This window comes from Trachypithecus francoisi, unplaced genomic scaffold (assembly GCF_009764315.1).
Source record: "Trachypithecus francoisi isolate TF-2019V2 unplaced genomic scaffold, Tfra_2.0 Lachesis_group1, whole genome shotgun sequence".
Classification (NCBI taxonomy): Eukaryota; Metazoa; Chordata; class Mammalia; order Primates; family Cercopithecidae; genus Trachypithecus; species Trachypithecus francoisi.
Genome location: NW_022681454.1, coordinates 50,271,868 through 50,285,821, shown reverse-complemented (window position 1 = coordinate 50,285,821; position 13,954 = coordinate 50,271,868). Strand labels below are relative to the sequence as shown.

Below are 13,954 nucleotides of genomic sequence, written 5' to 3'. Positions count from 1 at the left end.
TTTCATCATGTTGGCCAGGCTGGTCTCGAACTCCTGACCTCAGGGAATTCACCTGCCTCAGCCTCCTAAAGTATAGGGATTACAGGCATGAGCCACTGCACCCGGCCTGCTTACTTCACTGTTAAGAATACAGTATATAATAAATACAACATATAAAATGTGTTAATGGACTGTTCATGTTATCAGCAAGGCCTCCAGTCAACAGCAGGCTAATTTTAGGGGTTAAGTTCTGGGGAGTGAAGTCATGGATTTTCAACTGCACGCAGGGTCGGTACCCCTAACTTACATGGTTCAAGGGTCAACTGTAAAGGTTAAGCTGCGCTGCTCAAAGTGGAAGTGGAACTCCCACTGATCTGGCTTCCCTCTCCTCCCTTTGACCCTGCCTGTTAACACTGCATTAAAACCACAAGCCACTGTCCTCATTCATTCAGTATATCATAAGCTTTAATCAAGAAAATCACTGCTTTATTTATGATTCACTTTGTCTTTTCCTACAAGTATAACATTGGTAAATCAAAGTATAACAAATCTTTCAATGTTTTTATCTTTTTCCAGAAAGATAAAGCTAAGGACATAAAGAGCAAAATTCTCTTTTCCTAACGTAGAGCTTGCCTTGCTTCAGTACCATGACAGGTAGTTTGGTTTAACAAGATGCTTGGGAGTTCTAATCCCAACTTGGCTGGTAACCGGCCATGCAATGCTGAGAAATTCCAGCTCTGTGTCTTCAATTCTGGTGGGCTGTTTGACATCTCTGCTTCTCAGTTTTCCAGCCATCATCTGTTCCGCCCTACCTATGTCATAGACTTTCTAAGTCTAGTGCAATCTCCATGAGCGGGGGAATCTAGTCTATTTTGTTCATAAACACACCCCCATAGCAGCTAGAGCAATGCCAAGCACTCATGGCAGGGTCTCAAAAAAAATTTGTCAAATTAATGAAAAAAGTCAAAATAGAGAGTATTCTAGATAGTTAACAGTTATATTCAAATGTAATCTATCCTGATTAAGTACCAATCAAAAACATAACAGACAAAAGGACATTAATTTTTTTGTTTTGCAAGATTTTATGTTTACTTTTGCTATAACAAAATGTAAAAAGACTCCATCAATCCTATCAGCAATTTGTTCTGTTTTAAAATAGGCAGAGTACCTGTTAACTTTGCTATCAATCAAGACCATTTATTACCTATGGAAAAAATATTCTTCATTTAAGTACACGAAGGTTATCTGCTGGTCTGGAAATATGGAAGTTTCCATGTGAAATAGTAAAAGATATTAAGAAGCCACATTTTATGACACCAAACATTTGGTAATTTAAATAAAAGTATTAGTTCTTTTCATATTCCACATAATCTAAAACTTCACATACCTTTGGTCATTCATTTTTCTCTAATATCTAAATTGTCCAAAAAAAAAAAAAAAAAAGAATCTGTATTCTGGATATACTTTATTGTGCAAACACAGAATACACTAAGCCTAAACCTATACTAATGATTAAAAATATTCAAAAAATACTATCTCCTAAAAACACTTTATAAAACAACCACATCACCAAGATTGTTCCTGCTACTTTACAGCTTGTTAGATGACTCAAAGAGAAGTTTCAGTAACAGATACACATGTGTAAGTAAACTTTGAGTGACAGAGAAATAGAACAAATCTCCCTAGAGAGCTTAAAACCAATTTATATCTAAAATACAATCTGTTTGACCAAATGAGAGAGATGATTTCAAAAAGCAGATCTTAAATACAACTTCAAGAATCTAGAAAACAGATCTATTATAACAATATATTGTCTAGTTTTACCATATCAGAGAAGGTATCCTGCTGAACAAATGAAAACCACCAATTTGAAGAGAAATACAAAAGTGTTCCTACTTCATCTGGACGGTATCACTCACATGGGGATAATATTGTTGAGTTTGAACTCTCGGCATCTGGTGGTGGCCAACAACTGGTCCAGGCCTGCCCTTGGGCAGTTGCTGTTTCTCATATGGAATTTTAGGTGATTCATGTCCTGCTATAGGCTCTCCTTGTGCTCTACAAAGTCTGTCACGAAGCTGCACGATATTTGGCTAAAAAGGAATGGAAAAACAGCAGACTGTTAGAGTTCACCCAGGTATATTACAGCATGTTAATCTTCTTAATCAGATTATTAATCAAGATATCCCTTTTTGTTCATAATGCTGGGTATTATACAATAGACTCTAACACACAGATTTGACATTGCACTTTCTACTACTCAAGATTGGTACCAAAGGTCCATGACATACAGTGCAACTTGTAATTTAACGGAGGCAGAGATTTGAATTATACCTACCTCATGGTTACTATACAAGACCAGTATCACTTATCACTATACTCTTTTGATGTTTTTTTGTGGTTACCTAATGCTCATAAATCACAAAACTACTGTAAAAACTATAACTAAGGCCAGAGGTGGTGACTCACGCCTGTAATCCCAGCACTTTGGGAAAACGAGGTGGGAGGATCATGAGGTCAGGAGATCAAGACCATCCTGGCTAACACGGTGAAACCCTGTCTCTACTAAAAATACAAAAAATTAGCTGGGCGTGGTGGCAAGCGCCTGTAGTCCCAGCTACTGGGAAGGCTGAGAATGGAGGCAGGAGAATGAAGTGAACCCGGGAGGCAGAGCTTGCAGTGAGCCAAGAACGTGCCACTGCTCCAGTCTGGGTGACAGAGTGAGATTCCGTCTCAAAAAATAAAATACAACTATAACTAAAAGAGGCCACCAAAGAGAATCAACTACTAAAGATGGTTATTGAAGAAAATGGTGATTTAAGAAAGAGATGAAAATGTTAAAAGAGATTTTTAAAATAAAGAGTAAGATGTGAAATTCAGATCTGTAGCTCATATAGATCTACATGCATAGAGACTTACAAAAGTATGAGGTGACCATATATATGCTCTAAGTATTAACAAATAACAAAAAGGCAATGTGTTAAAATGTTTCAACAAGATTTTAGTATCTTTAAAAATTATACATTCGGCCGGGCGGGGTGGCTCAAGCCTGTAATCCCAGCACTTTGGGAGGCCAAGACGGGCGGATCACGAGGTCAGGAGGTCGAGACCATCCTCGCTAACACGGTGAAACACCATCTCTACTAAAAAATACAAAAAACTAGCCGGGCAACGTGGCGGGCGCCTGTAGCCCCAGCTACTCGGGAGGCTGAGGCAGGAGAATGGCGGGAACCCGGGAGGCGGAGCTTGCAGTGAGCCGAGATCCGGCCACAGCACTCCAGCCTGGGCGACAGAGCGAGACTCCGTCTCAAAAAAAAAAAAAAAAAAAAAAAAAAAAATTATACATTCCTATACATTTGTTAAAGGTTTAAAGGGATCATTTAAGTGTTTTAGGCATATTTTATTTGCCTTTTACAGGGGAAAATTATATATTACAATGCTATCACAAAGTTTCAGGACATACTCCCCTAACAAAAAAGGCAGGGTCTACTGAGATAAATAGGAAATAACATCAAAATTATGCTTTTTGGCCTAAAGAATGTTCTTTAAAGTCCAAAAAAAAGAGCATGAAGAATAATGTATAGAAAATGGATGTGCTTATAAATGGTACTGAAAATGAATTAATCTTAAGCTAGATGAGCTAGGGGTCTTAAGGTAAATTAGTCTTAAGATAAAAATTCTTATATCTCAATATAACTATTTACTTACAACTTTTTACTTACTAAGTAAAAAGTCTTAACAAAACTAGTATGCCAAAGTCACCCTAAAGGAAAAGATTATGTATCATCTATTCTACCTAACATTCTCATCAACAATTCAGAAACGAATGAGATGGATCTTATAGTTAGTGTTTACAAAACCAACTAGAGAGTCATACCTCCATAGTCCTGGAGAATATTATGTACTTTTACCCAATGAAATTTATCAATACTTCCCTAAAACAGACAAAAATACTAAAAACAATTGACTAAAAAAAAAAACAAAAAACATAAAAACATAAAAAACAGAATAAAGTGATTAATAAAAAAGTATAGAGACAAGACAGTATCTGCAAGGCTCAAAATCAAGCTCCATCAGACACAAAATGCAAATATATTCTTGTGGAAAAGTTTCCTCAAACCTCACCCGTACTTCTACCTATGTTCCACGACTGGGTCTGGGTTCCCCTTTATTGTGTTCCACACCACCAATACCCTTATTACAGTACTTATATCACACTTTTGGAATCCCATGTTTACTTGTCCATAGACAACTTGAGTTTGGAGGCTTCCTAGAGGAAGGATCTTGGCAATCTTATTCACCATTCTATACCCACTTGTTGAACTGAATTGAAACAAGTATTGTTTTGCCCAAGTTTTACTGTGCAATAAATAAGGACAATGTAATTAGTTCCCTCTGCCCTGAATACATAAAAATATACTTGCCCACAGATAGTATCAAACTAAAATGGCATACAGAATGAAGTTCAATACTATCTCGGATGGAACATATGGGATTTAAAAAATGTTAACAGCTCCATTTGTTTGATTAAACATTAACATTTATAGTTTTTTGACATAAAAGATTCCTACAAAGAACTCTGTTTGAAGAATTGGCATTTGGCTTTAGAAATAAAAAGTTGGTCTTTTCCCTATTCATTTTCCTAAAATATTATGTCAGTACGAAGGAATCTATCACACTGCAAGATTATCCTATCTCTCTAACACAGCTTAGATACACCTAAAATGATCCCTGAAGAATTGTCAATAACATTTACCTGCAGTCAGGTTACAGAAATTCAAATGCTCCAAAACATTCCACCTACTAGTATGTTTATGTCTAATGCTAAGTGGTATCTACTGGATTCGCCTTACTCAAACATTACAAAAATGGTCAATTCTAATTACCTGGTTGGTGTTGTCAGGAAGAAAAGCCAAGGCTGCAGCAATACTGCCCTGAGCTGCCAACAAATTGGCATACTGACTCATCTTCGCAGCCAAGAGAACTCCTACAGTACTAGTGTCCATGGCTTGAGTGAGTTGCACAGCTTTTCTCAGGATGACAACTTTCTCAATCAGATCCTAAATGAAAAAAATGAGTAACAAAACAGAAATATCAAGACCACGTATAAGAGGAAAAGATCAAGAGTTACTAAGATTTTAAAAACCCACTAAAAGTATAGTACCTGTTATCATCCCTCTTAGGAAAGTACAGCCACTATTTAAGCAAGTGAAAAACTAGTAAGGAGGAAGGCCTCTTACTTATGGATAGGGTAGGATAGGAAGGTTAGCGCCTTTTCCTAAATATCCTTAAGCTACCAGATACTTGTCTAGTGAGCTAAAACAGGCAAATACTCAAAGTGAAAATGATAGGCAGGTGTCTAAAGGTAGAAACTGTGTTTGAGCCCGTATGGGAGGAACTGTGAGTGAAAATATCTGATATGGTTTGGCTGTGTCCCCACCCAAATCTCATCTTGAATTCTAGCTCCCATAATCCCCATGTGTCATGGGAGAAACCCACTGGGAGGTAATTGAATCATGGGTCAGGTTTTTCCAGTGCTGTTCTCTTGATAGTGATCTGATGGTTTTATAAAGGGCAGTTGCCCTGCATATGCTCTCTTGTCTGCCACCATGTAAGACATGCCTTTGCTCTTCCTTCACCTTGTGCCATGATTGTGAGGCCTCCCCAAACATGTCGAACTGTGAGTTCATTAAACCTCTTTTTCTTTATAAATTACCCAGTCTTGGGTATTTCTTTATCGCAGTATGAAAATGGACTAATGTAACATCACACCATCTATCCTAGAAAAATAGTACTACTATGAGGTGACCCGTAGACAGAGGCACGTGATTTCCAAAGGAATTTACTATTTTAACTCAAAGTTCTCGTGTGCCCTTCAACATCAAATCTTCCCACAATGGGGAGCTATGCTTCTGGTAGAAAGCATAAGGATATCCGACCTTTCTGCCTTTCCTAACTGCTTAGATCCAAAAGGGTAAAACAAGTGCTTTTTTCTCAGAAGCTCTTAAAAGAAAAACCTTGATTTCCTATCCTTTTTGTTTCAATAGAGTGATCTTTAAAGCAATGACTCTACTGAGAAAAACTCTTTCCAGACAGAGAAATATTATATGGTAAAATTATCATAACACTCTTTAAATGCTTAGAAAAAAATATCTAATATATAGTTAGTGCCTGAGAATAGTCCCCACATTTTCTACTTCCTCTATTGCTTGTGTATTGGTGTCACATGGCAGTGGTCCCCAACCTATTTGGCACCAGGGACCGGTTTTGTGGAAGACAATTTTTCCACAGGCCAGCAGGAGGGATGGTTTCGGGATAAAACTGTTCCACCTGGCCTGTCCCATGAGGTATTAGATTCTGATAAGGAGGATACAACCTAGATCACTCGCATGCACAGGCCACATCAGGGTTCGTGCTCCCATGAGAATCTAATGCCACCACTGATGTGAAAGGATGCAGAGCTCAGGCAATAATGCTCGCTCATCCACCACTCACCTCTTGCTGTGAGTCCAGGTTCCTAAGAGGCCACAGACTGGTACTGGTTTATGGTCTAGGGGTTGGGGACCTCTGTTACATGGGATTCCATTTACCTCTCACTTTCATTTTCCCTTACCCATAAAGATTCTCTATTGGTATTGGGGATGCCTCCTATTCCTTTACCCATATTGCTGCTTTCTTTGCTCATGGCAGACAGAGCTACTGGAAGCAGACAGAGGATCACACAGAAAAAGAGGTAAACCTGAGAGCTGTTTTCAATCCTCCTGCCACCTATTTCCCCCAATAAACTCCCAAATCACAACCATGATTTTACAACAGCTGCAACCCCATTTCCCTATCCTGTCATCTCAAACTGTGCTTCTTTAAAGATAGCAATAAATGCATGTAATTATCCAGCAAAAGAAGTTCTTGAATGTACAGAAGAAATGAACTTATAGATTACAACTTGATGATAAGTAGGGTGAAAGCCAACACTAAAAAGGAAGTGTCTTTTGTTTCAAAGATACTACCTGAAGAGACAAAGGGTGGCTTCCATCTTGAGCTTTAGTCCAACATGCAACTAATTTCTCTACATTCCCTGCACAAATATAGCAGAGACATGCTTGAGTCTGCAGGAGGCTATCTCCTTCATTTTCAAGCCTGGTTCCCAAAAGATCTATAAGTAAGAGGAAAATAAAACAAGATTATACCCAAGGTAATCTGTATATGAGGTTGTGAGCAGTTAAATAATATTTTCAGAGGCATGGATTATGCTTCATAACCAATGAATAGCATAGAGAAACAAAATCACTCTAAATGCTCAGTAAATATTCATTTGTTAAATGAATGAGAGTGAAAAATTGTATATAATAAATGATTTTACAAAACTATTATCTAATTGTACAACTAATTTTTATTAAATTAGAAAAACAATAAATGGTAACACTATTTGAACAAAAAAACCCTAGAGGCATATTTGGAATAGATTTATCAATGGTAGCTAAGTCTAGTATAAATTACTTATAAAAATGCAGTTATGGCTGGGCGTGGTGGCTCACATCTGTAATTTCAGCACTTTGGGAGGCTGAGGCAGGCAGATCAGCAGAGAGGTCAGGAGTTCAAGACCAACCTGGCCAACATGGTGAAACCCTGTCTCTACGAAAAATGCAAAATTAGCCAGGCACAGTGGTGCGTGCCTATAATCCCAGCTACTCGGGAGGTTGAGGCAGGAGAATCATTTGAACCCAGGGGGTGGAGGCTGCAGTGAGCCAAGATCACTCCATTGCACTCCAGCCTGGACAACAAGAGCAAAACTCCGTCTCCAACAAAAACAGTTAGTACCTTGTAATTTTTATATTCTTATAATTCTTTCAAGGTAGCAAATGGCTATTTGTTTTTACACTAGTAGCCTTAAGCTTTTCTTGCAAATATTTATTCCTCAGCCACCAGTTTAGTTATGGCCTATAATGGTAATTTGTATTCTAACATTATCATTATTAATTTTATCATAGCTAACATTAAGTGAGAGCTACTTATGGTCTGTTTTACAGATGAATAAACTGAAGCTTAGAAAGTAATTTTGCACAGATCATACAGCTACTAAGTAGCTGAGGCAAGATTCCAACTCTAGTCTGTCTGAAACCAAAATCACTAAAAGATAAAAAAAAAAAAAAAAAAAGAGTAGGTATGAAGATGTATTTAAAAGATCTGAGAAAGGCACTGAAATGAGAACGACTTTTTCTTTTTTGTGATTCACAGATTTTAAAAAGTTTCTAATAAAATTTGTCATTTAAGTTTATTTACAATATACCCTGCCACATATGTAAATGCAGTTAAATATAAAGCACATCTCTTACCACAAAGGGCTGCAAATTCATCTGGCTTCGCGTAAGTCAACACAGCAGCTAAAGCCTCTCTCCAATTTTTAAGATCACAAGACTCAACAATCTCTTTCCAGTTCTTCATTACCACTGCAGTGATGAGCTTGAGAAAGGAAATACAAAGGAAGAACTAAAAGTCTTTAACATAGCAATAAAAATTAATTCTAATTAATGGTGTCAACTATTTCATGCCAAATCCAGCAGCAAAATGAAGTATATTTTTGAATCAAATGACATAATAATGGTATTATTGTTCCTCAAGAAACAACAGCAACAACAAAAACAACTGACAACATATTTCATAAAGTGCTGAGAAGGAAAAATGTAAGATGCTATCAGAACCTTTAATAGAAAGGTGTGACCTGGTCAGATGGATCAGGAAAAACTGCCCAAGCATGTAGACGTTTGAAACGTGATCTGAAGAACAAGGAGGAATTAACTTCATCAAGAAGGAAAAAGCCTTCTAGGCCAAGGGAAAGACAGATGCAAAGTTCCAGTGAGAAAGGAACATGTAATGAGTGAGGGAGGAACTACAATGTAGCCACTGTGGCTAAAAGATAACAGAGGAGAGAGTGACATGAGATGAGGCTGATGGGACTCAATACTGGTACAACTTTTTTTTTTTGACACGGGAGTCTGGCTCTGTGGCCCAGGCTGGATTGCAGTGGTGCGATCTCGGCTCACTGCAAGCTCCGCCTCCCGGGTTCACGCCATTCTCCTGCCTCAGCCTCCAGAGTAGCTGGAACTACAGGCGCCCGCCACCACGCCCGGCTAATTTTTTGTATTTTTAGTAGAGACGGGGTTTCACCGTGTTTGCCAGGATGGTCTTGATCTCCTGACCTCGTGATCCGCCCGCCTCCGCCTCCCACAGTGCTGGGATCACAGGCGTGAGCCACTGCGTCCGGCCAGTACAACTTTTATGAAAACTAATTTTCATAAAAATTACTTTATGACGTAGAAATAACATCAAGTAGCCACAAAAAACAATGAGATCATGTCCTTTGCAGGCACATGGATGGAGCCGGAGGCCATTATTCTTAGCAAACCAACACATGAACAGAAAACCAAATACTGCACGTTCTCACTTATAAGTAAGAGCTACATGATGAGAACATGTGAACACATGGAGAGGAACAACACACACTGGGGCCTATTGGAGGGTGGGAGGAGAGACAGAATCAGAAAAAATAATTAATGGGTCCTAGGCTTAACACCTGGGTGATGAAATAATCTGTACAACAAACCCCCATGACACAAGTTTACTCATAAGTTTGTTAGATATAACAAACCTGCACATGTACCTCTGAACTTAACATAAAAGTTAAAAAAAAATTTAGACCCTCTGTGCCAGAAATTCCTCTTCTATGACTACAGTTCAATTTAAATAATCAGAAATTTGTACAAGTCTTTAGGCACAACAAAGGTGTTTATCATTATATAAACAAAGATGTTTATTTCTATTTGGAAAATACTGGAAAACATAACATTACATCTTCTTACCATGAAATACTATAGAGTAATTTAAAAAAATTTTTTTTCTTTTTTGAGACAGAGTCTTGCACTGTTGCCCAGGCTGGAGTGCAATGGCGTGATCTCGGCTCACTGAAACCTCTGTCTCCCAGGTTCAAGCGATTCTCCTGCCTCAGCCTCCCTAGCAGCTTGGATTACAGGCGCCCGCCACCACGCCCAGCTACTTTTTTGTATTTTTTTAGTAGAGACAGGGTTTCACCATGTTGGCCAGACTGGTCTCGAACTCCTGACCTCATCATCTGCCCGCCTCGGCCTCCCAAAGTGCTGGGATTACAGGCGTGAGTCACCGTGCCCAGCCACAATTAAAAATTTTAATAAGGCCAGGCACAGTGGCTTACGCCTGTAATCCCAGCACTTTGGGAGGCCGACGAGGGCAGACCACCTGAGGTCAGGAGTCCGAAACCAGCCTGACCAACATGGTGAAACCCCATCTGTACTGAAAATACAAAAATTATCTAGGCACGGTGGCAGGCGCCTGTAATCCCAGCTACTCGGGAGGCTGAGGCAGGAGAATTGCTTGAACCTGGGAGGTGGAGGTTGCAGTGAGTCAAGATCACACCACTGGACTCTATCCTGGGTGACAGAGCAAGACACCGTCTTTAAAATTAAAAATATATAACAAAACAACAAAACTAGAATAATCATGCCAAACTGTCAACAACTATTTCCAGGTCAAGGAATTAATGAGTTTTTAAAATTCTTTACTGTTTTCTGCATTTCAGTTATCTATAATAACAGTGTATTGTTTTTATAATTAGAAAGATAAATACGTTATTGCTTATTTTTAAAATAACATACCCTGGTAATTTTGCTTTGGGATTTTGCGAAGTATTTCTTCTGGGTTCGAGCCAAGAGTTCTTGTCCACCTGCTATGGCCAATATGATGGCATCGGCCATGCGGTTATCATGTAAACAAAGGTCAACAGCACTCTCAAAATTGCCTGTTAGCAAAGCCTGAGTAATTAAACCATCAATGTCTGCAACAAAAAAATAATACATCCAAGTTAAATAGAGTTTTTATTACCAAAACCAACAACAAAGTACTACATCTATCAATTTTTGTATACATACATGAATGGAGACCACAACACTAATTTCTGATTACTAGTGGATTAATTTCTTTTTATTTTTTATTTTTTATTTTTTTTGAGACGGAGTCTCGCTCTGTTGCCCAGGCTGGAGTGCAGTGGCCGGATCTCAGCTCACTGCAAGCCCCGCCTCCCAGGTTCACGCCATTCTCCTGGCTCAGCCTCCCGAGTAGCTGGGACTACAGGCGCCCGCCACCTCACCCGGCTAGTTTTTTGTATTTTTTAGTAGAGACGGGGTTTCACCGTGTTCGCCAGGATGGTCTCGATCTCCTGACCTCGTGATCCACCCATCTCAGCCTCCCAAAGTGCTGGGATTACAGGCTTGAGCCACCGCGCCTGGCCTTAGTGGATTAATTTCTAACACAAGCTATTGGTATTTGTGGAAAAGATCTATAGAAATATGCTGAGATAAATATAAAATAATACATTTTCCAGACTGCTTTAACTGGATTATCAAAGATCACCTAGGTGTCTGAACACACCAGCCTTCCCAAGGCACTGATTACATATACTGTACTAAAGGAAAAGTGAGTTCTTTCTCACACTCTACCACCTGTGACAAAACTGTTTTTTTTTTTTGAGATAGCGTTTCACTATATTGTCCAGGATAGCCTCAAACTCCTGGGCCCAAGTGATCCTCCTGCCTCAACTTCCCAAGTAGCTGGGACTATAGGCATGCACCATGGCACCTGACTTGAAGCATTTTAACTTAAATGCAGGAACTATTTGTTTTCCAATGGTTAAAAAAAATTAGAAATCAAAACCAACAAGTACTTACCCCCACTGATGGAGATATTAAATGTCCCTCCAGATGAGGGTAGAAATTCAGATTCTTCTTTTTCCTCTTTAATAGGCTAAAGAGATGAAAAAAGCAACAATTTAGCCAGAATAAAACTGTGGAATGATTTACTGACAAAAAAAAATTTACACATGATTCTTCATCTACAGACTAGATGACATACCAAGTTATTCCAGAAAAGTTCTCAGATCCAAATTTACACTAAGATCTATGACTTCCCTAAATATTACCTCCCATTATATAATCATAAATAAAATCCAAGGTCATGAAGAATACTGGTTAAACAGGCTGGGCACAGTGGCTCACATCTGTAATCTCAGTACTTCAGGAGGCCAAGGCGGGCAGGTCACTCGAGGTCAGAAGCTCAGGACCAACCATGCCCAACATGGCGAAACCCCATATCTACTAAAAATACAAAACTAGCCAGGCATGGTGGTGCGTGCTTGTAATCCCAGCATTTTGGGAGGCTGAGGCAGGTGGATCACAAGGTCACGAGATCAAGACCATCCTGGCCAACATGGTGAAACCCCATCTCTACTAAAATAAAAAAAAACTGACCAGGAGCAGCGGCTCATGCCTGTAATCCCAGCACTTTGGGAGGCCGAGGAGGGCAGATCACGAGGTCAGGAGATCGAGACCATCCTGGCCAACATGGTGAAACCCCATCTCTACTAGAAATACAAAAATTAGCTGGCTGTAGCCCCAGTTACTTGGGAGGCTGAGGCAGGAGAATCACTTGAACCCAGGAGGTGGAGGTTGCAGTGAGCTGAGATTGTGCCACTGCACACCAGCCTGGCGACAGAGCAAGACTCTGTCTCAAAAAAAAAAAAAAAAAAGAACACTATTAAACAAACTAACATGTACATATTCATTACTGGTATCTCAGTAATGAAGCCGAAGAATCTTTGTTTTCTTAGGTAACTATGAGTGGCTCAAAATATGGAAAATATATTTTTATTTTTATTTATTTAATTTTATTTTTGAGAGGGAGTCTTGCTCTGTCTCGCAGGCTGGAGCACGGTGGCGCGATTTTGGCTCACTGCAAACTCTGCCTCCTGGGTTCACGCCATTTTCCTGCCTCAGCCTCCTGAGTAGCTGGGACTATAGGTGCCTGCCACCATGCCCGGCTAATTTTTGTATTTTTAGTAGAGACAGGGTTTCACCATGTTAGCCAGGATGCTCTCAATCTCCTGAACTCGTGATCTGCCCTCCTTGGCCTCCCAAAGTGCTGGAATTACAGGCGTGAGCCACCACGCCAGGCTGGAAAATATATTTTTAAATTACACTATTTTAAAATTTTAAAACAAACCCACTTTTACACATCTAAGAATTCCTGTCCACTACATTTGATTATAAGGTGTTTTTGTTTTAACTGAATCATGAAAAAAAAATGAATAAAAAATCACTTGGTATCCACAACATAAAAGCAATATAAGTATATTATTTATTAATACACTTAAATTCAAGTATACATTTCGTGTTCACTCAAATTAGTCAAACAGTGGGCTAGTCTGGTAAAAATAAACACAGTTCTGTTATAATTTCTGAGACTACCTGCAAGACTGATTAAAAATAAACTCAATGCTTTCTTTAGAAAACATATAATGGAAGCATTTTGCAGGCAAATAATTTTAAACACTTTCTCTCCCATGCATAAAAATTCAAAATAAGACAAAAATATATCAGAGATTAGAGATAAATTTTTAAAGAAAAACATAGCTTTCTTACATGAGATGAAATATCTATCTTCCGTGCTATGTTATCTATGCATCTGAATGTAAATATCTAGTATTCAAGGTCAGTGGCACTTTAGAACTGGGTAATTTTAATGCAGAGTACGGCACTGCACCATCTGCAAATACACTTAATTACTAATATTGACTATTACAGGAGAATATCTATAACCCTAATTCCCTTTCCCCAATTAAAGAGAAGCATTTGGAATTTAAAAACTCAAAGAAATTAAGAATTTAAGTTATTCACATTAAGGAATAAATCAGACACACTGATCTAATTACATTTACTAACAAACTTGCATAAAAATAGTTTGTTTTTTTTTTTTTGAGACAGAGTCTCACTCTGTCGCCCAGGCTGGAGGGCAGTGGTGCATTCTCAGCTCACTGCAAGCTCCACCTCCCTCCCGGGTTCACAACATTGTCCTGCCTCAGCCTCCCGAGTAGCTGGGACTACAGGGACCCACC

The 13,954-nt window shown here is 38.9% G+C and overlaps 1 protein-coding gene across 25 annotated transcripts in view; it reads right to left on the bottom strand.

Annotated features, from left to right (window-relative positions):
- SEC31A (SEC31 homolog A, COPII coat complex component) overlaps positions 1–13,954 on the bottom strand; it is a 76,152-nt gene that overhangs the window by 24,968 nt on the left and 37,230 nt on the right. For all 25 annotated transcript variants that reach the window (XM_033214252.1, XM_033214259.1, XM_033214255.1 and 22 more), the window contains 6 exons: positions 11,733–11,808; positions 10,665–10,843; positions 8,313–8,439; positions 6,987–7,132; positions 4,866–5,039; positions 1,899–2,072 (listed from right to left, as the gene is read on the bottom strand). In XM_033214252.1, the coding sequence (XP_033070143.1) occupies positions 1,899–2,072; positions 4,866–5,039; positions 6,987–7,132; positions 8,313–8,439; positions 10,665–10,843; positions 11,733–11,808 (876 nt within the window). The remainder of the gene's footprint in view (positions 1–1,898; positions 2,073–4,865; positions 5,040–6,986; positions 7,133–8,312; positions 8,440–10,664; positions 10,844–11,732; positions 11,809–13,954) is intronic.